Consider the following 23,469-nt stretch of genomic DNA (forward strand, 5'->3'; position numbering starts at 1 on the left):
TTATGGTAATTGATTTTGAGCGTTTGGTGACTGCGCTGTGATTGTTGTTGTTGTAAATGGTTTATACGGTTGGAAAGATTAGAGTTGATTAGAGTAGATTAGACTAAAGTTTGGGGTGATATTCAGCATATGCCGTGTAAACACAAGCGTTTCTGTCAACTCTCAAAACATCGGATCAACATAGGAAATTGTGTCATGACATGGGTCTCATCTACGTAATTTCCTGTTTTATTGTTTCTATTTCCGGTTCTGTGAGTCCGCCTCGTTAGTGCTGTCTTTACTACCGGTCACATGCGTCATCAGCTGCATTTAATCCATAATCAGTTTGGTATTTAGGCTTCAGGGCTCACCTCATTTCCCTGCCAGATTGTTGCGTGGTTACACCTCTTTCCAGCGTTCTAGTATTCTGATATCCTTTTACTGTGTCTTGATTAACCGCCTGTCTCCTGTCTGTGCCTTTGCCTGTGCTTGGTCATTGCTGAACCTGCCTGTTACTTACCTGAGTCTGCCTGCACCTTGTCTGTATCGCTGCCAATAATATTACCCGTGTATGACCCTTGCCTGTCTATTGGACCTCGCCTGCATCATTAAAGATATCTACACCTACTTCCTTGCCTGGAGCTGTGCATGTGGGTCCCCTACGTTAAGCAGCCTGGCAATCTGTAGTATGATTTTGTTTTCAAACATCCTGTAGGCAATGTGTTTTCTTTTTTTCATTAGTATTAAATTGGAACACTGTAAAAGATGCCAAAGATTAAATCGTGATGCCCATGTCACATGCATGTGTGAGTAGCAAGCTAGCTGCAATAATGCAGAAAAGACAATAGCACCCTCAGTGAGTGGCGCGAGCTGTGTTATCTTTAAATTAATTTATTTTTGTCACCTTTGTTATCATGTATGCACGTGTTGGCAATACACTATGTATGTTGACACCCATGTCCAAATTAATTTTTGCAGATTTGCCGATTTCCACCTGCAGACCCAGAGGAAGCATCTATGGGTTTGCTTTCCGGAACTTAACGAATGGTAGGACTAGGTCCAATACCTGTGTGCCCCCAGAATGAGGACACACAGGGAACATCTCTGATCTTCACCTGAACCTGAATTGATCCTGTAGAGAACTCAGATCCTCTGATACATAGCAAACTCTAAACTCCTCTTGTAATGTTGGAAGTTTGGATCTAAAATAAGAGTTTTGCTGACTAAATGAGAGAAACTGCAGTACAAATATATAGTATGTAAACACATAACCTAGTAGTGACAGTGAGTCTCTTTTCCTCTGCTCAGACTCAGAGGAAACCAGATGTACATAAACATGCAGTAACACACCCTGAGCTGCACAGATGACATCTGTCACCTTTGTCATCTTCAGAAAGATGCGGAGGTATGTTGCAGAACAGCATTCCTCATTTGGGAGCCACACATGCTCAAACGTACAGACTAATTCTTAGAAGTAGCTTCTTAGTAAAGTTATATCTTTCATTTCAGTTAAAAGCAGCTACCTGCTTTTTAGAATTAATCCCCACAGAATTTTTGGTCTTAATGTTTTTAATATTGTACTGTAAGTGATTCCTTTCAGACAGGTGTTTTCCCCATTGCACTAAAAAGTGCTGTGGTTAAGCCCATTCTGAAGAGAAATAATTTAGATCCTTCACTCCCCAGTAACTACAGGCCAGTGTCCAACCTGCCCTGTTTTAAGTAAGTTATACAAAAGTTTGTTTTAACTAAATTATTTTAAATAATTGTTTTGGACTAGTCCGTTTTGCGTACTGGTCAGAGCACAGACACAGCTCTGGTCAGGGTTTAAAATGATCTTAGAACTGACTTGGACATGAAAAAATGTTTTGTCCTAGTTTTACTAGATTTCACTGCTGCATTTGACAGAGCGGATCACATAAATCTTTTTGACAGCCTTATCAAACAGGTTGGACCTCCCTGGTACTGTTCTGAATTTGTTTAAATCTTATCTTTAGACAGAAGAAGGCATAAGATTGCAAGATGCAATCTGAGAGAATATTAATATGTAATGATTTGTTATTAGCGTTGAGCCTGGTTGATCACACAGCCGATAAGAATCAAGCCATGAGATGCTGAGTCTACTGTGATCTACTGGTACAAAGATCGTAGGTTGTCAACATCAAGAGCCTTCATGTACTTCAAGTATGCTGTTCTGCAACAGCAAATGTGTTTCAAATGCAGAGTAAGATTGATGCCACGTACAGGAGGTTTGAGCTGTGAGACCGAATGCACAGAACAACTAAAAGTCTGCGACTTCTTTGCCGCAGAGAAAATGATTTCCACCTGAAGGCCCTGAGGAGGCAGCTGTGGGTTACGTCCGTGGCCTCAGCGAGTGGTACGACCAGAATTAGGATGTCATCAAGGACAAAGTCCCAGGTAGCGGCTCTGATGTTGAACTGAACCAACAACTGAAGAGTTCTGCAGAGAACTCTGATGCAAACAGCTCTTGACTCTTTAGTTTATCTTTTGATGTTAGAGATTTAGATCTAAAATGTCTCAAGATTCTCCTTCACTAACTAAATAAGATGCACTCAACTCTGACTGCATGGATTTCAGAGAACCCCCTTAAGCTCAACCAGATCAAAAATAACGTCTTAACCGTTGGTCCTTAAACACAGAGTGAGAAATTAATGTCAAAACCTGAAACACATTTGCTAAATCTTAGTATACATGTAAACGTGTAATTTCTTTACAGTAATCTCAACTTAACCATATCTGGATCACTAGCAAAAATGCACCTTTCCACATTGTTAGAGTTTACCCATTTCTCTCTAAGGCCAACACATAGACTCCCGTGCATTTTTATTAACTGGTTAATTAATTTTTTTTTTTTTTTTTGTATTATCAAAAGTAGAATAGACATCTTCTCCAAATATCAGTAGCCACAGTGGAACAGCCTACTTGAAGACCTTGAAAATGTGCCTTTTTATATCTAACTGTCATTTACTTGTATAAAATGTACTATACTTACTTTAACTTCTATTTCTATTTATCTATCAATTTATTTAATTTAACCTCATTTTTATCTTTAGCCTACTTTTATGGCATTTCATAGTTATTTATGTATTCATTAGCTTTAATTATATGACATTTTCCAAGCTTTTACTCTTACAGTACATCTACTTTTACATATTTATCGAATTCTAAGCTTTAGTGTAGTTAATGTTACTGTATGAGTCTTTTTAAATGTACCGTATATACATGTATGTATGTATGTATGTGTGTGTAGTGTATGTAGTCTGATGGCTGTGTAACAGTCTGGCGCTGAAGGTGTCACAGTTCACGTCATGTCCTGTTTTATTTTGTTAACTACCTGTTCCCAGTCAGTTGTTCACTCACCGGTTCTCGTTATCCACACCTGTCCGTAATTAGTAATCACTCACCAGTATATAACCTCCAGCTCTCACAGACTCAAGCCGCCAGATTGTTTAGTTCCATCCTTCTTTCCAGCGTTTCATGTCTAGTTCTCTCGTGTATTGATCCTGAGCACCTTGACCGCCGAATCCTGCCTGAACCTTGTCTGTACCGTTGCCAGAGAAAGAACCTTGACTGAACAACTGACCGTGAGTTTGCTTAGCCCTTGTCTGTACCGTCACCGAGATCTTCTGTGTACCGAACCTTGCCTGCTTACTGGACTCGAGATTGCCTGCTCCATTCTGTACCTCATTGCCAAGCCTTGTGTATGACCTGGACCGTCTGACTCTGCATTACGAAATAAAGCCTGTATTAATCATCACCTTGCCTCTGTGCTGTGCATGTGGGTCCGACGCCTGCCCAAGTCTGACAGAAGGAGCTGCTCAGAGTCTCTACAGTGTGGTGCAGGGAAGGGGTTCTCCATGATGTTTCTGATCCAGCTTGTTAAGTCTCTTCCTGTCTCTGCCTGTACTGTCTACCCAGTACACTCCATGTATGACTGCTGAGGCAACCACAGTGTAAACGGTCTGGAACAACTCCCCGGAACAACACACATCAAAGGACCTCAGTCTCCTTAGCAGCTCCCTCCGGTATAGAGTCTGTTTTGTTTAACCAGTCCAGTTGATCGTTTAGGTGATAATCCTTCCACCATCTCAATGTCTGAGCTTTGATTATTCACCAGTTTTTGTGTGGTGGAGTGTGCCTTCCGACTCTTCAACACTGAGTCCAAACTAACAGAACAAGGGTTCAGAAGCAAAGGATTCTGTAATGTCATCATCAGGAACTAATCAGGAGGCATCAGACACTTTAAACAGACCAATCACATGTCACCACCTGCTGCTCATCCCTAACACAAACTGACTAACACAAGTCAGTGGTTCTGTTTTAGTGTGTTTTTAATTCTTTCTAGTTCCAGGGTCCTCTTCCACAGTTCCACAACAGATGTAGCTGTGTCTCCTCTGTCATGATGTTTGTCTTCATTAGTCATGAAACCAGTTCAGTCAGGTCCACATTCCAATAAGTCGGCCTCAGTCCATCCTCAACAGTTCAAAGCCAAAAATCCAGATCATGTTTGTTCTAATGAAGTGAACATTCAGGTTTGACCAAAGTGACACAGAGTAAAAGTTGAAATCAGGAAGCAGCTCAGTCTAAAGGTCGTGATCTTAGAGAATCGGTACCAGTGTTCCCAGCGCCAGTGACCCAGCTCAGGCACCTCCCACTCCACTGACTGGACTCTTTAATCTGTGAGGAGAACCAGGACTCAGAGTTTCTGCTGTCACCACCACTGCTGTAAGTCTCTAAAGGTCTGCTTTTTGTTGGAACTTAAGCCGTATGAATACAGTAGGGTCTGCAGTTGAAACCAATAGATAGAAAGGTTTTACTGAAGGTTTACCTTTACCATTTTTATTTATTTATTTTGTTTTTAGGAATTTTGGTCTTATTTGTTACTGTAGAACGTTTGTAACAGGTTTAGACAGATTTTAATTTCATTTTCATTTTCATTTTTGAACAAGGAAGTAGTCAGTTTGAGGAGTTAAAATGTTTGAATCTCCTCCATGATTTCTTAAACTCACAGTAATTCAGTAACAGTGAATGTATGTTGTATGTTGCTCCATCATCATACTGGGCTGCACCTTTATGTCTCCATGTAGTGATTGATAGTAGAAGAAGAGCAGCTGGTGGAAGCTTCCTCTGCCTCCAACTGTCTCTGATATGAACCAGAGTGTGTGTGAGCTTATGTGAATGTGAAATCAGCATTATGAACCAACATAAGGTCAAAGAGGAGGGAGCCCTTCCCTCTAAAACCAGTCTGTGTGGGGACCATGAGAGCCAGAACAAAACTCTGAGGTGAGATGACTGAGAGCATCTGACTGATTCTGTCTCCAAGTCACAAACACTATTTATTATTTTGTCATCACATATTTCATATTACTGGTCATAATGGAAATATTGACTAAATATGTGAGAGTCACCTAAGTTGTTTTTTTCTCAGGCCCCATCAGAGACAAAAATCGGCTGAACATGAACCTGAACCCAGCTGTGGGCCTATAAGGAGGGTTAAGTCAATGGACCATAGTATTGGTTTTAATGACCAAACTGAATCAGAGCCAAAGTGAGTTGTTGTCAGATTGTATCTGGTTGAACAATCTGATGTAAATGGTTGTGTTGTTTTCTTGATCACTGGGATGTGAATATGTTGATTTGTGTTTGAAGCCTTAATATAGAGTAGAAGCTTTATTCAGTGTCCAGCAAACACTCACTAATCATACAGTATCTCCATCCACCCAGTAGCTAAAGCTCTGATCCTGACCTCATACAGGGAAAGATTTAAAACTTAACTAGGTTTTTCAGAGTCAGGCCTGCCTAACTAACAAGAAGAGGGCTCATCCAATATTCACAATTAATTAATAAAAAACAAAGAATCAAAACAACAATTTTTACTCAAAACACTGCTTAACTCAAGAATAAGGTTTCTACCACAAAGACCAAAAAGAACAAACAGAAGACTATTAACTAACTAAAAATCACTGTATAAGGCAGGACAGTCCTGTACATTAAACAAGGGAAAAAAAGATCACTGCTAATGCAGGAGACAAAGCATACTAATGGACTAAACTAGTCTGATCCCAGCAGACTCAGTGTTCCAACACTTCAGTCTTAGTGATGGAGGCAGAGATTTATGTTCAGAGCTGCTGAGACAGAACCAACTGACTGACAGTAAACCTTCACCACTACAGGGAGTCTCTGATTCACTGATTACATCCAACCTTTACCTTGTGCGTCTCAGTGTGAACACACACAATTCATTCTTCATGGTTCCTCCACAGAGTGGACCAGCAGAACTCAGAGGTTCCCAGTGCTCAGTCTGTCCAGCAGCACCAAACACACCTGGACTCCATATTTATGGTCTGTACATGTACAACTACTACCTTTCATCTGTTGTGTTCACAATAATCTCATGCTGCACTTTTTAGACCAGTGGATTGTCAGTGTGTCCAACATGGATCTGAGGTTCGGTTCCATGGTTTTAGTTGGAATGTGTCATTCATATAGTTTCTGTTCCAGCTGCTGGAGGAAAACATTGTTACGTTTGTGAAGAAGGAGCTGAAGAAGATCCAGAAGGTTCTGAGTTTAGATTACCCACAATGCTTAGAGAGTCAAAGGGACGATGAAGAGGGGTTGGATGGTGAGGATTTAGAGCAGAGGAGGAGCAGCAGAGACGCATTTCTAAAGATCACAGTGAACTTCCTGAGAAGGATGAAGCAGGAGGAGCTGGCTGACTGTCTGCAGAGCAGTACGAGGATTTATAACATTTAACATCACAGACACAATTACACATTTAATGGTGTATTGGAGGATTGAGTTGGAATGAAATTATTAATTATTATTTCACCTTTTTAATGTTGTATATTACAATTCAAGTGTTTACTTGTCAATCTAGGATCTCCTTTTGGAATATGCCAGCTTCATCTTAAATCTCAGCTGAAGCAGAAGTTTCAATGTGTGTTTGAAGGCATCGCTAAAGCAGGAAACCCAACCCCTCTGAACCAGATCTACACAGAGCTCTACATCACAGAGGGAGAGACTGGAGAGGTCAACGATAACCATGAGGTCAGACAGATTGAATCAGCCTCCAGGAAACAATACAGAGCAGAAACAACCATCAGACAAGAAGACATATTTAAAGGCTCAGCTGGAAGAGATGGAGCCATCAGAACAGTGATGACAAAGGGAGTGGCTGGAATTGGGAAAACAGTCCTAACACAGAAGTTCACTCTGGACTGGGCTGAAGACAAAGCCAACCAGGAAATACAGTTCACATTTCCATTCACCTTCAGAGAGCTGAATGTGCTGAAAGAGCAAAAGTTCAGCTTGGTGGAACTCGTTCATCACTTTTTCACTGAAACCAAAACAGCAGGAATCTGCAGGTTTGATCAGTTCCAGGTTGTTTTCATCTTGGACGGTCTGGATGAGTGTCGACTTCCTCTGGACTTCAACAAGGCTAAAACCCTGACTGATGTCACAGAGTCCACCTCAGTGGATGTGCTGCTGACAAACCTGATCAGGGGGAACCTGCTTCCCTCTGCTCGCCTCTGGATCACCACACGACCTGCAGCAGCCAATCAGGTCCCTCCTGGCTGTGTTGACCTGGTGACAGAGGTCAGAGGGTTCACTGACCTAAAGAAGGACGAGTACTTCAGGAAGAGGTTCACAGATGAGCAGCAGGCCACAACAATCATCTCCCACATCAAGACGTCACGAAGCCTCCACATCATGTGCCACATCCCAGTCTTCTGCTGGATCACTGCTACGGTTCTGGAGGACGTGTTGAAAACCAGAGAGGGAGGAGAGCTGCCCAGGACCCTGACTGAGATGTACATCCACTTCCTGGTGGTTCAGACCAAAGTGAAGAACATCAAGTACGATGAAGGAGCTGAGACAAATCCACTCTTGAGTCCAGAGAACAGGAAGATGATTGAGTCTCTGGGAAAACTGGCTTTTGAGCAGCTGCAGAAAGGAAACGTGATCTTCTATGAGTCAGACCTGACAGAGTGTGGCATCGATATCACAGCAGCCTCAGTTTACTCAGGAGTGTTCACACAGATCTTTAAAGAGGAGAGAGGACTGTACCAGCACAAGGTGTTCTGCTTCATCCATCTGAGTGTTCAGGAGTTTCTGGCTGCTCTTCATGTCCATCTGACCTTCAATAACTCTGAGGTCAACCTGCTGTCAGAAGAACAATCAACACACCAAGAAACAAAAACAAAACAGTATGTTGGAACACAGTTCTACAATGATGCTGTGGACAAGGTCTTAAAGACTCCAAATGGACACCTGGACCTCTTCCTGCGTTTTCTCCTGGGACTTTCAGTGTCAAATCAAAGTTTTCTTCTAAGTCTTATGAAACAGAGCAGAAGTGACATTGTTCCACACACAGTTCAGTACATCAAGGAAAAGATCTCAGAGCCTCTCCCTGCAGAGAAAAGCATCAACTTGTTCCACTGTCTGAATGAACTGAATGATTGTTCTCTAGTGGAGGAGATCCAACAGTACCTGAGATCAGGACGTCTGTCTACAGATAAGCTGTCTCCTACTCAGTGGTCAGCGCTGGTCTTCGTGTTGGTGTCATCAGGAAATGAACTAGATGAGTTTGACCTGAAGAAATTCTATGCTTCAGAGGAGGCTCTTCTAAAGCTGCTGCCTGTGGTCAAAGCTTCTAAGAACGCTCTGTAGGTGAAGTCCTATATGTAGAATTTGTATCATTTTCATTGTTTAAAATTATATTTGTGTCTACTTTCTAGACTAAGCGGCTGTAACCTGTCAGAAAGAAGCTGTGAAGCTCTGTCCTCAGTTCTCAGCTCTCAGTCCTCTAGTCTGAGAGAATTGGACCTGAGTAACAACAACCTGCAGGATTCAGGAGTGAAGCTACTGTGTGATGGACTGAAGAGTCCTCACTGTCAACTGGAGACTCTCAGGTCAGTTCAAAATATCTTTTCAGTACTGAAGAAAGTTCTATATTAAACACTGGCATTAGATAATCCAAACTAGTGTAAATCATCAGATATTTTTGTATTGGTAATTTTCAACGTGTTGGGCATGTTAGCCTGTTAATTGCACAATAATGCAAGACTGCATTAACGCGGACATCCATCCATTTTCTAAACCGCTTATTCCCTAATGCGGGGAGCCCAACCCAGCTGACTATGCTATCCAACCCAGCACCCTGGACGGGTCGCCAGTCCATCGCAGGGCAACACATAGACAGACAACCATTCACACACACTCACACCTACGGGCAATCAATGTGGGAGGAAGCCGGAGAACCTGGAGAAAACCCATGCAAACATGGGGAGAACATGCAAACTCCACACAGAAAGGCACCAGGGCCGCCTCCGGGAATCGAACCCTGAAGGTTGACAGTGCTACCCACCGCACCACCATGCCGCCCTACATGGACATTAGTCGTTTAAATCTTTTCCGAATGGCTGAGTTCGTAGAACAAAGTCATTTGTAATGACGGCAAAGCTGATCCACTGTAGTACTTAGAGTTTGAAGTATCGCTTAAATGCAATACATTTAAGATGAATACATACAAACATTCATGATTAATCTTTTCACTCTTTAAAAACCCCAACCAATATTAAACATATATAAGCAATGGTAGGTAAAGTAATGCAAACGTTTATAATAAAAGATTAAATTATGCTTGGCAGAAAAATCAAGTTTCAAACTAAACTACAGTGGCCTACTGTAGCTGCATCCATGCAGCTGCATCTCATAGTGTCATTAACATTGACACTGACACTGTCAAACCAGCAAATGACCACATGAATGAAAAAACTGATTTTCCAAACTAATCACACAGGTCAAAAAACTTGATTACAAATGACAAAACCAAACGTGGAGATAACATGACACCACAAATGAACAAACAGGGCAACCAAACGCTGGACAAGAGTATAAGGTGCTTAATTCAGAATTACCCTCTCACACACACAAGTGGAAACTTAGCTCTCATACATATTACTGAAATACTCCTACATACTAGTGAAATCCTCATACATACAAGTGAAATACTTTCATACATACTAGTGAATTACTTTCATACATACTACTAAAACGTTTTCAGTAGTATGTATTCCAAAATAAAAACGTGTAAGCCAAGCTAATAGTTAGCCACATCTATGTCTACATTGCAGACTGAGTAGCAGACATCTCTGTGTCTAATTGCTGTTACCCTCACTCACAAACCATGCGAACCATAAATCTAGCAAATATCTGGCTTAACCGTGGTCTCTGAAGAGACGACTCTCGACTCTCCAGACGACTTCTCGTAGGAGTTGCAAGGTGCTGGAGCCTGTCCTAGCTGTCAGTCCGACCAGAGGCAAGACTTACCACTAAATAGAATTTACGTTGTTCATGTGTGTGCAGATTGACAGGATGTCTGGTCACAGAGGAAGGCTGTGCTTCACTGGTCTCAGCTCTGAGCTCCAACCCCTCTTATCTGAGAGAGCTGGACCTGAGCTACAATCATCCAGGACACTTAGGAGAGAAGCTGCTGTCTGCTCATCTACACTGTAAACTAAAAACTCTCAGGTATGGAAAAAAATACAGACAGTGTTTGATAAGAGGAATTAGGAATGTGTTTGTGTATGTGAGAGCCACACCTTCTGATCAGTTTGTCTAGTCTCTTAGTATCTGCTACATTCATGCTGCTGCCCCAGCAGACTACAGTGTAAAGAACAACATTGGCCACCACAGATTTAAAGTCCAGACAGGAAGGGAGAAAGGACCTGAGCCTCCCTAGAAAGTACATTCAGCTTTCTCGTACACTGCTGAGGACTTATTTTTCCAGTCCACACTTCCCTGTTGTTGTTGTTTTGAAGTGTAGCGTGATTTAAGTCACCAGAGATCATAAAAAAGGTGTCGGGATGTCTGGTCTGCAGAGTGAAGGTGAACGTCTGACCGATGTGTCAGTTAGTCCATTTTATTATCAGTGATGTTACATTGACCATATTTAGCAAAGGGAGATGCGGCTTGAATCTCACTTTCTCTTTGTGCAACTCTCTCTCCCAATCTTTGTTTCCTCCACAAACTTTTCATCCCCTTGCTTTCCCCTTTTATTTTGTTGGGGAAGCTTGACATCCCAGACAAAGTTGAATATTTTGCTCCAACTGTGCGATCAGTTGATCCCGGTTGTAAAGAACGTTGGCATGGTTACAGCTGCCGCTGCTGGTGCTGCTGCACTCCCTTATGGATGAGGAAAAGTATAATCCAAGTGTAAAAAAAATCCATAAAAGCTCTTCAACAATGTGATCAGAGAGGATACACCTTAACTACTAAGACTTATTAAAAATCAGACACAGTAGATAGAAAATTAGGGAAAAACAGGAAGTGAAAACAATAAAAAGCGTGCTTCTGCTTAAAGATAGAAAAGATGTGGAAGGTGAAGGCACAAGTGGTACCTGTGGTGACAGGAACACTAGGGGCTGTACTGTAACTCCCAAACTGGGAAAGTGGCTCCAACGGATCCCAGGAACACAATCTGAGATCTCTGTCTAGAAGAGTGCAGTCCTAGGAACAGCTAAAATACAGTACCTTCAAGCTCCCAGGCCTCTGGTAGAGGACTTGAACTTGCAGATAGCAAGATAGCTCCAAGGAAAAGGCGAGTGGGGAATTTTGCCCGCTGCTTGCAGTAAGATCAATTCAGACGTCTTTCCAAAATCCTGTTAAAATAACATTAATGAAAGACCAAGGTGTAATTTCACAGCTTTTGATAGTCTTTCAATCTGAAAAGTATTTTACCCAGACTTTACAGGTCAAGACGTTATTGTGATCAAAGCTTCACCTGGTTATGCTCTGGAATTGTGATCAACGATAAACATTAGAGACAAAAAGAGCCCTTGTATGTAGAGTTGAGCATCTTTTACTTTGCTCTAGTTTCCTGCTTCCTGTGGTGTCACATTATTTTGAAGATGAAAGAGTGTGTCTGATTATAAAATTGAGAAGTAAAACCTGATGCTCCGTAGATTCCAAGATAAGGATTCAGTTTCTTAGTTGTTGCTGAATGTCCATCTCTACATACAAACCTACATCTGAACACAATCCTAAACCAATGTGTGTATTAGAACCATGTCTGCATGTCTCTGACCCACTTCTCCTTTTAGGATGGAGCCTGATGGAGCCCAATGGTTGAGACCAGGTCTGACCAAGTGTAAGTGTGTTTTTACTGAGCTCAGTAACATTCAACCATCTTCAAACTGTCATGAGTCATCATCAAATTGATGATAGATCAATAACTGCAGCTGGATTGTGTCTTCTTCTCTCCATCAGATTTCTGTCAACTCACAATCGACACAAACACAGTGAACAGAAAACTACAACTGTCTGATAACAACAGGAAGGTGACACATGTGGAGGAGGATCAGTCATATCCTGATCATCCAGACAGATTTGATCTGTGTCCTCAGCTGCTGTGTAGTGATGGTCTGACTGGTCGCTGTTACTGGGAGGTTGAGTGGAGAGAATGGGTTTATGTATCAGTGAGTTACAGAGGAATTGAAAGAAAGGTTGATGAAGACAGTTTGTTTGGATGTAACAATCAGTCCTGGAGGCTGAGCTGCTCTGATAATGGTTACTATGTCTGGCACAATAGCAGAATGACACCCATCTCCTCCTCTGTGTCTCACAGAGTAGCAGTGTATGTGGACTATCCTGCTGGTTGTCTGTCTTTCTACAGTGTCTCCTCTGACAAACTGATCCACCTTTACACCTTCAACACTACATTCACAGAACCTCTTTATGCTGGGTTTGGGTTTGGTTATTCTGGTTCCTCAGTGTCTCTGTGACATTCTCAGTAGTGTGTTTAAAGTGTAGTTCTGTCAAAAAATACACTGTTTAACACTTAATTCAGTCTGTTTATGTCTGTCTATGTTTAGATTCATGTATTAAAGCTGTTACTTCCTGAACCAGTTCTAAGTAATTCCTTGTGAACTTCTTCCTCGTCCAGTCTTTTAAAGATAGAAGCTCTTGTTATTCCAGGATGAAATGTTGATGACTTGTGAAGTTGTTTTCCAGTGAACATCAGGATGTTTCTCTTTCTCTGAAGACACAGACCCATTTTTCTCTGACATCATCCATCCATTTTTTCCCAGGTGGTCCCCATAGGGGTCACTGAGGGTGCTGGAGTCTTTCCTAAGTACCTCAGTTTTGACGTCATGTTCAGTTCCTTAACAAATAATGAATATTTTAGTGACATCAGAGCTGCAACTGGTGACAAGGAAGGGGAAAAAGCTGAAGGTATAAATAGTGAACAGGAATACAACAAAGGTGGAAAAGCCACAAACCTGGAAGTAAATACATGAGACGTGTGTGTGTGTGTGTGTGTGTGTGTGTGTGTGTGTGTGTGTGTGTGTGTGTGTGTGTGTGTGTGTGTGTGTGTGTGTGTGTGTGGTGGAAATTTCCCATAAAGAAGCAGATGAGAGAGAGTTGTCCTTTTGTGCGATTTATTGAAATAATAAAGAAAATAAAAATAATGGGGAAAGCAAATAAAAAGCATGGATGTTGATCGTGCACATCAACAAACCAAAAACCAGCTGGGGAGATCAATGCACACACCACGAAGGTGTGATGCAAAGAGCCCGCGATTCTCAAGTTGTCTCTGCCTTTTAACCCCTTTCTCTGGCTCTGGTGGAATGTCTCTCTGCAGCAATGGAATTGTTTGCGACACCTTATCTCGCTGTGAGTGAGAATGTTTGCTTTCTCACTTCTGCATCATCGTGTCTTGTTATCCAAAGGAGGAACAACGAGCTTCCAAGACAAGATGCATTCGCTTTAACAGCCTTGGGTCTGATGGGGAGTCAGATAGGATGGAGCCAGAGTCCAGGTGTAAAAGACAAACATATATCATAAATTATTAGTCAGTGAAAAGGAACATCAGATGTTTAGACTTGATGTACGACAGCACAGGAGATTAGTTGTTTGTGTAAGAATGTTCAGTTCAGTATTGCACCTAACCAGGACATGACGAGTGTGTTGGATATGAAATAGCACTAAGGCAAGATTTTTCCATTACAATATATAAATATATTGTCAGGGAACGGCAGATGAAAGGACCCACATGCACAGCACGGAGACCACAGGCAGAACGTAGGGTTAAACGGTTTATTGCAGAATCACAGGCGGTCCGGATCATACACAGTCAGTCACGGGGCGTAAGGGAGTAGGCTGTCTCGTAGTCGAGCGGTCAGGTTCGTTAATTCAGAGCTATCCAAGCGACAGTACAGATAAGGGAGCAGGCGAGAATCAGAAGTCAAAAACAGAGCAGGATCAAAAACACGCGAATAGAATAACTAAGTGCTGGGAATGGATGTCTGGCATACGAGCGACGATCTGGCGGGGAACTGAGGAAACAGGTGGTGGTTAAATACAAGAAGTGATTACTTGATACGGAGCAGGTGTGACTAATGGGGACCGGAAGTAAAGCTGGAACCGAAAACAGAAACCGGGAGACTACCAAAATAAAGACAGGAAGTGGAAACTGGAACCCAAAACATGATAATATGACCGAAAAACAAGGTGTCTTCAAAATAAACCTGATAACGGAGCCAGAACCTGACAGTACCCCTCCCTCTAGGGCGTCTTCCACGGCGCCCACGGAAGCCCCCCCCCCCTCCACACCAGGGCGGGCGGAGGGCGGTCACAGGAGGAGGGACCGAATCCCCCCCCCTCAAGGCAGACAAGCAGGGTGGGCGGAGGGAGGACTGGAGGAGGGTCAAATCAGGAGTTCATAAAACCGGAAGCAGGAAGCTCAGAGTCCATCCCCAACGGTCCCATGGGGCCCAGAAACCCCCCCCCCTCTTTTGGAGGGTGGCAGCAGGGGAGTCCCAGGATCGTGGTGGGCGACGGCGGCAAAGGCCTCGCCATCGTCGTGGCAGGAGGGGGCGTTCCCCAGGCGAACGGCCGTGGCGGTGGCGGAGTCGAGGCGGACGGCGCCGGAGGAGGCAGCGCCATCCAATCACCAGGAGAAGCCGAGGGCGAGGCCACCAGTCCGGCAGCCGAGACCAGGACGAGGCAGGAACCAGCGGCGTCCTCCTTGGACCACCGCGACGAGGAACCGATGCAGGTGCGGCCAGAGCCGGGCCGCCAGGAACCGATGCAGGTGCAGCGGGAGCTGCGACGGGAGCGACCCCCTCCTGGAGGTCCGCCGGGACTGCGACGGGCGCGACCCCCTCCTGGAGGTCCGCCGGTACTGCGACGGGCGCGACCCCCTCCTGGGGGTCGACAGGAACTACGACGGGCGCAACCCCCTCCTGGAGGTCCGCCGGGACTGCGACGGGCGCGACCCCCTCCTGGAGGTCCGCCGGGGCTGCGACGGGCGCGACCCCCTCCTGGAGGTCCGCCGGGACTGCGACGGGCGCGACCCCCTCCTGGGGGTCGACAGGAACTACGACGGGCGCGACCCCCTCCTGGAGGTCCGCCGGGACTGCGACGGGCGCGACCCCCTCCTGGAGGTCCGCCGGGACTGCGACGGGCGCGACCCCCTCCTGGAGGTCCGCCGGGACTGCGACGGGCGCGACCCCCTCCTGGAGGTCCGCCGGGACTGCGACGGGCGCGACCCCCTCCTGGAGGTCCGCCGGGACTGCGACGGGCGCGACCCCCTCCTGGAGGTCCGCCGGGACTACGACGGGCGCGACCCCCTCCTGGAGGTCCGCCGGGACAGCGACGGGCGCGACCCCCTCCTGGGGGTCCGCCGGGACAGCGACGGGCGCGACCCCCTCCTGGGGGTCCGCCGGGACTGCGGCGGGCGCGACCCCCTCCTGGGGGTCCGCCGGGACTGCGGCGGGCGCGACCCCCTCCTGGGGGTCCGCCGGGACTGCGGCGGGCGCGACCTCCTCCTGGAGGTGCGCGGGGTTTGCAGCTGGCGCGACCTCCTCCTGGAGGTGCGCGGGGTCTGCAGCTGGCGCGACCTCCTCCTGGAGGTGCGCGGGGTCTGCAGCTGGCGCGACCTCCTCCTGGAGGTGCGCGGGGTCTGCAGCTGGCGCGACCTCCTCCTGGAGGTGCGCGGGGTCTGCAGCTGGCGCGACCTCCTCCTGGAGGTGCGCGGGGTCTGCAGCTGGCGCGACCTCCTCCTGGAGGTGCGCGGGGACTGCAGCTGGCGCGACCTCCTCCTGGAGGTGCGCGGGGACTGCAGCTGGCGCGACCTGCTCCTGGAGGTGCGCGGGGACTGCAGCTGGCGCGACCTCCTCCTGGAGGTGCGCCGGGACTGCCACCCCAAGACTGACAGGGACAGGAACGGCATCTACTTGGCCGACAGGGACAGGAACGGCATCTACTTGGCCGACAGGGACAGGAACGGCATCTACTTGGCCGACAGGGACAGGAACGGCATCTACTTGGCCGACAGGGACAGGAACGGCATCTACTTGGCCGACAGGGACAGGAACGGCATCTACTTGGCCGACAGGGACAGGAACGGCATCTACTTGGCCAACAGGGACAGGAACGGCATCTACTTGGCCGACAGGGACAGGAACGGCATCTACTTGGCCGACAGGGACAGGAACCGGGACTAGAACGGCCGCAACATGGCCGACAGGAACGGCCGCAACATGGCCGACAGGGACAGGAACGGCGTCTACTTGGCCGACAGGGACAGGAACAGGAACTAGAACGGCCTCAACATGGCCGACAGGAACGGCCGCGACATGGCCGACAGGAACTGGAACGGCATCTACTCTGGAGCTGGCATGGCTACTTGCCGCTGCCAAGCTCGACGGAGCAGACGTCGGGCCTGATCGGGTGTGCATAGCACCTGTACGACAGGTGGTGCCCCCTGGTTGGGACACGACCTGCGCGTGACTGAACTGAACTGGAACCTGGACAGGAACGTGACTGGACTGAACTGGAACCTGGACAGGAACGTGACTGGACTGTACTGGAACCTGGACAGGAACGTGACTGGACTGTACTGGAACCTGGACAGGAACGTGACTGGACTGTACTGGAACCTGGACAGGAACGTGACTGGACTGTACTGGAACCTGGACAGGAACGTGACTGGACTGTACTGGAACCTGGACAGGAACGTGACTCGACTGTACTGGAACCTGGACAGGAACGTGACTCGACTGTACTGGGGCCGGAACAGGACTCGACTGAACTGGGGCCGGAACAGGACTCGACTGAACTGGGGCCGGAACAGGACTCGACTGAACTGGGGCCGGAACAGGACTCGACTGAACTGGGGCCGGAACAGGACTCGACTGAACTGGGGCCGAAACAGGACTCGACTGAACTGGGGCCGGAACAGGACTCGACTGAACTGGGGCCGGAACAGGACTCGACTGAACTGGGGCCGGAACAGGACTCGACTGAACTGGGGCCGGAACAGGACTCGACTGAACTGGGGCCGGAACAGGGCTCGACTGAACTGGGGCCGACTGAACTGGGCTCGACTGAACTGGGCTCGACTGAACTGGGCTCGACTGAACTGGGCTCGACTGAACTGGGCTCGACTGGGCTGGACTGGAACCTGAACTGAGCTCGACTGGGCTGGACTGGAACCTGAACTGGGCTGAGACCTGGACTGGGCTCGACTGGGCTGAGACCGGGACTGGGCTCGACTGGGCTGAGACCTGGACTGGGCTCGACTGGGCTGAGACCGGGACTGGGCTCGACTGGGCTGAGACCGGGACTGGGCTCGACTGGGCTGAGACCGGGACTGGGCTCGACTGAACTGGAACTGGGCTCGGCTGAACTGGAACTGGGCTCGGCTGAACTGGAACTGGGCTCGGCTGAACTGGAGACGGGACTGGGCTCGACTGAACTGGAGACAGGACTGGGCTCGACTGAACTGGAGACGGGACTGGGCTCGGCTGGACTGGAGACTGAACAGGGCGCGGCTGGACTGGAGACTGAACAGGGCGCGGCTGGACTGGCGACTGAACAGGGCGCGGCTGGACTGGAGACTGAACAGGGCGCGGCTGGACTGGAGACTGAACAGGGCGCGGCTGGACTGGAGACTGAACAGGGCGCGGCTGGACTGGAGACTGAACAGGGCGCGGCTGGACTGGAGACTGAACAGGGCGCGGCTGGACTGGAGACTGAACAGGGCGCGGCTGGACTGGAGACTGAACAGCTCGCGGCTGGACTGGAGACTGAACAGCTCGCGGCTGGGCTGGAGACTGAACAGCTCGCGGCTGGGCTGGAGACTGAACAGCTCGCGGCTGGGCTGGAGACTGAACAGCTCGCGGCTGAACTGGGGACTGGGGACCGCACGAGTGCAGGCAATCCTCCCAGCGGAACAAACATGGAGCTGGGCAGGTTGGTGCAGACACAACGGTGCGACGGGGCGGGGAGGAGGAAACCGAAACCTTCGGCGGTGCGACCGGCGCTGGCGTGGTGCGGAGCGCGTCGCTTAGCTCGCACAGCCGCTCATAGAGGCGACGAACACTGGGGCGCTCCAACACGCTGTCATCGTCCTCCAGCGTTAATATCGCCACCTCCACGGCGCTGCGCTGGTTCTTCGGGTTAACCGCCCGTCGGTAATCCTCCGCGAGGATTTGAAAATAAACGCGTAGGTCGCTGGGTAGCTCGGCGCAGGTGAACTCCATACCTCCTCGCAGGTGAAGGAGACTCGCCGCCAAAAAAACCAAGAAACAAAACAGTCACTGACCTGGGCGACGGCTGAGTGCTGGCTGGGTCCAAGTCTGGCCAGATCGTTCTGTCAGGGAACGGCAGATGAAAGGACCCACATGCACAGCACGGAGACCACAGGCAGAACGTAGGGTTAAACGGTTTATTGCAGAATCACAGGCGGTCCGGATCATACACAGTCAGTCACGGGGCGTAAGGGAGTAGGCTGTCTCGTAGTCGAGCGGTCAGGTTCGTTAATTCAGAGCTATCCAAGCGACAGTACAGATAAGGGAGCAGGCGAGAATCAGAAGTCAAAAACAGAGCAGGATCAAAAACACGCGAATAGAATAACTAAGTGCTGGGAATGGATGTCTGGCATACGAGCGACGATCTGGCGGGGAACTGAGGAAACAGGTGGTGGTTAAATACAAGAAGTGATTACTTGATACGGAGCAGGTGTGACTAATGGGGACCGGAAGTAAAGCTGGAACCGAAAACAGAAACCGGGAGACTACCAAAATAAAGACAGGAAGTGGAAACTGGAACCCAAAACATGATAATATGACCGAAAAACAAGGTGTCTTCAAAATAAACCTGATAACGGAGCCAGAACCTGACATATATATATATATATATATATATATATATATATATATATATATATATATATATATATATATATATATATATATATATATATATATATATATATATACCACTCTATTCTCACCCTCCGCGGGTGGTCTCATCCATTTTCCAAGCTCTGGTCCTCCCCTGGTCCAGGGAGCTTGAGGGTTCTGCGCAGTATCCTTGCTGTTCCTAGGACTGCACTTTTCTGGACTGAGATTTCGGATGTTTTCCATGTATGCTTTTTCTGCCAGCATCTTACACCCTGCAGTTATGTACTGGACCGTCTCAGGGGCCTCTTTGCACAGTCTACACCTTGGGTCTTGTCTGGTGTGGTAGATCTGGGCCTCTATGGCTCTGGTGCTCAGGGCCTGCTCCTGTGCAGCCAGGATGAGTGCCTCTGTGCTGTCCAACCATGGGAGCCATGAGAATACAATACCCACCATGGAAACGAATGTTGTATGCAAAAATCAAGGCAGCTCGGAGGGAAGTGAGCCAAATAACAGAGGCGCAGAGAGGTGCAATGAAAAGACCAATGCCTAAGAGGTACAGCCAGATGCCCATACCTGAAGCACTCGAAACTGCCAAGCAAAGGCTACAAGCCTTGGCCAGCCGCCTAAAGAGATACACCAGAGACAACAAAGCCAGACGAATAAACCGGCTGTTCACCACACAACCTGTGAAAGTGTACTCTCAATGGCAGGGTAATAACAGCAGAGCAGACCCACCAAGGCTGGAAACTGAACAGTACTGGAAAGGTATATAGGAAAGGGAGGCGTCACACAACAGTGATGCACAGTGGCTGATGGATCTGACCACAGCAACCTCCCTGAACAGAATCCTGTGTGACTATCACAGTGGCAGACATCCAACAAAGAGTCTCAGGTATGAAAAACTGACAGCACCTGGCCCTGACATGATCCACGCCTACTGGCTAAAGAAGCTCACTGCAATCCATGAGCGCCTGGCAGCACATGATGAATCAGCTGCTAAGGGATGGGACCCACCCTGAATGGCTAACCGAAGGGCGAACAATCCTGATAATGAAGGATCCCTCAAAGGGTACAGTCCCATCCAACTACCGACCAATAACCTGTCTCTCTACAACATGGAAGCTCATGTCAGGCATCATCGCAGCTAAGATAAGTGGGCACATGGGTCAATACATGAGTGAAGCACAGAAGGGTATTGATAAGGATACCAGAGGAGCCAAACACCAACTCCTGGTAGACAGAACAGTCGCCCAAGACTGCAGAATGCGACACACCAACCTGTGCTCAGCCTGGATCGACTACAAGAAAGCCTATGACTCAATGCCACACACATGGATCACTGAATGCTTGGAGCTGTACAACATCAATAGGACTCTAAGGGCCTTCATTGCAAACTCAATGAGGTTGTGGAGAACCACCCTTGAAGCCAATGGGAAGCCACTTGCCCAAGCCCCCTGGCCTCTGATAGAGGACCCGAGCTATACACACACTCTATTCTCACCCTCCGCGGGTGGTCTCATCCACTTTCCAAGCTCGGGTCCTCTACCAGAGGCCAGGGAGCTTGAGGGTTCTGCGCAGTATCCTTGCTGTTCCTAGGACTGCACTTTTCTGGACTGACATTTTGGATGTTATTCCAGGGATCTGTCGTAGCCACTCCTCCAGTTTGGGGGTCACAGCCCCTAGTGCTCCGATCACCACAGGCACCACTGTGGCCTTCACCTTCCAAGCCTTCTCCAGTTCTTCCCTGAGCCCTTGGTATTTCTCTAGTTTCTCATGTTCCTTTTTCCTGATGTTGCCATCGCTTGGTATTGCCACATCCACCACTACGGCTTTCCTCTGCTCTTTGTCCACCACCACAATGTCTGGTTGGTTCGCCATTACCATTCTGTCTGTCTGGATCTGGAAGTCCCACAGGATCTTGGCTCGCTCGTTCTCTACCACCTTGGGAGGTGTTTCCCATTTTGACCTTGGGGTTTCCAGTCCATACTCCGCGCAGATGTTCCTGTATACTATGACAGCCACTTGGTTATGGCGTTCCATGAATGCTTTGCCTGCCAGCATCTTACACCCTGCAGTTATGTGCTGGACCGTCTCTGGGGCCTCTTTGCACAGTCTACACCTTGGGTCTTGTCTGGTGTGGTAGATCTGGGCCTCTATGGCTCTGGTGCTCAGGGCCAGCTCCTGTGCGGCCAGGATGAGTGCCTCTGTGCTGTCCTTCAGCCCAGCCCTTTCAAGCCATTGGTAGGATTTGTTGAGATCAGCCACTTCAGTTATGTTCCGGTGGTACATCCCGTGTAAGGGCTTGTCCTCCCATGATGGTCCCTCTTCCAGCATCTCATCCTCTGTTCTCCACTGCCTGAGACATTCACTCAGCACGTCATCTGTCGGGGCCTTATCCTTGATGTACTTATGAATCTTGGATGTTTCATCCTGGATAGTGGCTCTCACGCTCACTAGTCCTCTGCCTCCTTCCTTGCGGCTAGCGTACAGTCTCAGGGTGCTGGATTTGGGGTGGAACCCTCCATGCATGGTGAGGAGCTTTCGTGTCTTAACATCTGTGGTCTGTATCTCTTCCTTTGGCCACCTTATTATTCCCGCAGGGTATCTGATCACTGGCAGGGCGTAGCTGTTTATTGCCTGGGATTTGTTCTTGCCATTAAGCTGGCTTCTTAGGACTTGCCTTACTCGTTGGAGGTATTTGGCTGTTGCCGCATTCCTTGTTGCCTGTTCAAGATTGCCGTTTGCCTGTGGTATTCCAAGGTACTTGTAACTGTCCTCAATGTCTGCTATTGTTCCTTCTGGGAGTGAGACCCCTTCTGTGTGGATTACCTTGCCTCTCTTTGTCACCATCTTCCCACATTTCTCGAGTCCGAATGACATCCCGATGTCCGAGCTGTAGATCCTGGTGGTGTGGATGAGCGAGTCGATGTCTCGCTCACTCTTGGCGTACAGCTTGATGTCATCCATGTAGAGGAGGTGACTTATGGTGGCCCTGTTCCGGAGTCGGTATCCATAGCCAGTCTTGTTTATTATTTGGCTGAGGGGGTTCAGACCTATGCAGAACAGCAGTGGGGACAGTGCATCTCCTTGGTATATGCCACATTTGATGGATACTTGGGCAAGTGGCTTCCCATTGGCTTCAAGAGAGTACACTTTCGCAGGTTGTGTTGCGAACAGCCGGTTTATTCGTCTGGCTTCGTTATCTCTGGTGTATCTCTTTAGGCGGCTGGCCAAGGCTTGTAGCCTTTGCTTGGCAGTTTCGAGTGCTTCAGGTATGGTGCTTCATCTGGCTGTACCTCTTAGGCATCGGTCTTTTCATTGCACCTCTCTGCGCCTCTGTTATTTGGCTCACTTCCCTCCGAGCTGCCTTGATTTTTGCCTCCAACCTTCGTTTCCATGGTGGGTATTGTTTCTCATGGCTCCCATGGTTGCTCTTATATGGTCTTATATGCCAAGCACCTCTAGGATCACTGATGCTGAAGCGTATATCAGCTCATTGGTTTCTGTGATTGTTGTGGTAGGGATCACTCTCAATGCTGCATTCACATCTTCCATGAGACTTTCTGATGGTACTTCACTTAGCCGTTGTAGTGGGGTTCGGGGTTGCCTGTTCAATCTCGCCATGATCTTATCTTTCAGGTCAGTTGCTGCCTCGCTCAGCGTATCTGTGCTTATTGGGGCTTCGTACCCAATTTCCGGTTGGGGAGATGGTGAAACCGTAGCATTTGTGTTGTATCTCGTCAATCTCAAGTTGTGATAGCAGTTGCCGTTTGTGGATGTTGGAACACTGAGCTACTAGTTGCTTCGTCGTCAGCCTTGAATGTGGGTTTCTCCGTTCTCATTCGACACACATTCTTTTCATGTAACCCCTCACAAGGGTTACTTGATTCCAACAGTTCTCTGTTCTCGCATCTTAGCTATTTCTTTATTCTTTATTCTCGTCAAGGTTCCCCAACTGTGCTCTGGTTCCCCAACACCTGACACAGACCTTGTTAGACCGGGCGACGTCTGAGCCGGTATACCTTATGTGGTTCATTGTCTCTCATGATATGAGGTAGGCGGTAGCTTGAAGGGTCAAGGACGCCCTAACGGGGGTTCGAACCGGGAACCACCCGTATACAAGTCTTGCGACTTTACCGATTGAGCTACCAGTGAGCCATGAGTCATGATGGAGGATGTGGTGGATGTGGTGGATGTGGCAATACCAAGCGATGGCAATACCAAGCGATGGCAACATCAGGAAAAAGAAACAAGAGCAACAAATACAAATACAACAAAT

At 47.9% G+C, this 23,469-nt stretch overlaps 1 protein-coding gene across 3 annotated transcripts in view; it reads left to right on the forward strand.

Annotated features, from left to right (window-relative positions):
- The first annotated feature begins 3,773 nt into the window (after positions 1–3,773).
- LOC114851364 (protein NLRC3-like) overlaps positions 3,774–23,469 on the forward strand; it is a 94,826-nt gene continuing 75,130 nt past the window's right edge. For 2 of the 3 annotated variants that reach the window (XR_008692623.1, XM_055502700.1), the window contains exons 1-7: positions 3,774–5,280; positions 5,426–5,545; positions 6,261–6,339; positions 6,499–6,727; positions 6,875–8,663; positions 8,736–8,909; positions 10,366–10,530. Coding sequence is in view for 2 of the 3 variants with exons in the window: in XM_055502700.1 (XP_055358675.1) it covers positions 5,192–5,280; positions 5,426–5,545; positions 6,261–6,339; positions 6,499–6,727; positions 6,875–8,663; positions 8,736–8,909; positions 10,366–10,530 (2,645 nt within the window). In the remaining variant the exon portion in view is untranslated. Of the gene's footprint in view, positions 5,281–5,425; positions 5,546–6,260; positions 6,340–6,498; positions 6,728–6,874; positions 8,664–8,735; positions 8,910–10,365; positions 10,531–12,101; positions 12,149–12,267; positions 12,906–23,469 lie in introns of those variants that run through there. The other variant, XM_029143152.3, reaches the window with a different exon arrangement.

The sequence above is a fragment of the Betta splendens genome, chromosome 2, assembly GCF_900634795.4.
Source record: "Betta splendens chromosome 2, fBetSpl5.4, whole genome shotgun sequence".
NCBI classification, from domain to species: Eukaryota; Metazoa; Chordata; class Actinopteri; order Anabantiformes; family Osphronemidae; genus Betta; species Betta splendens.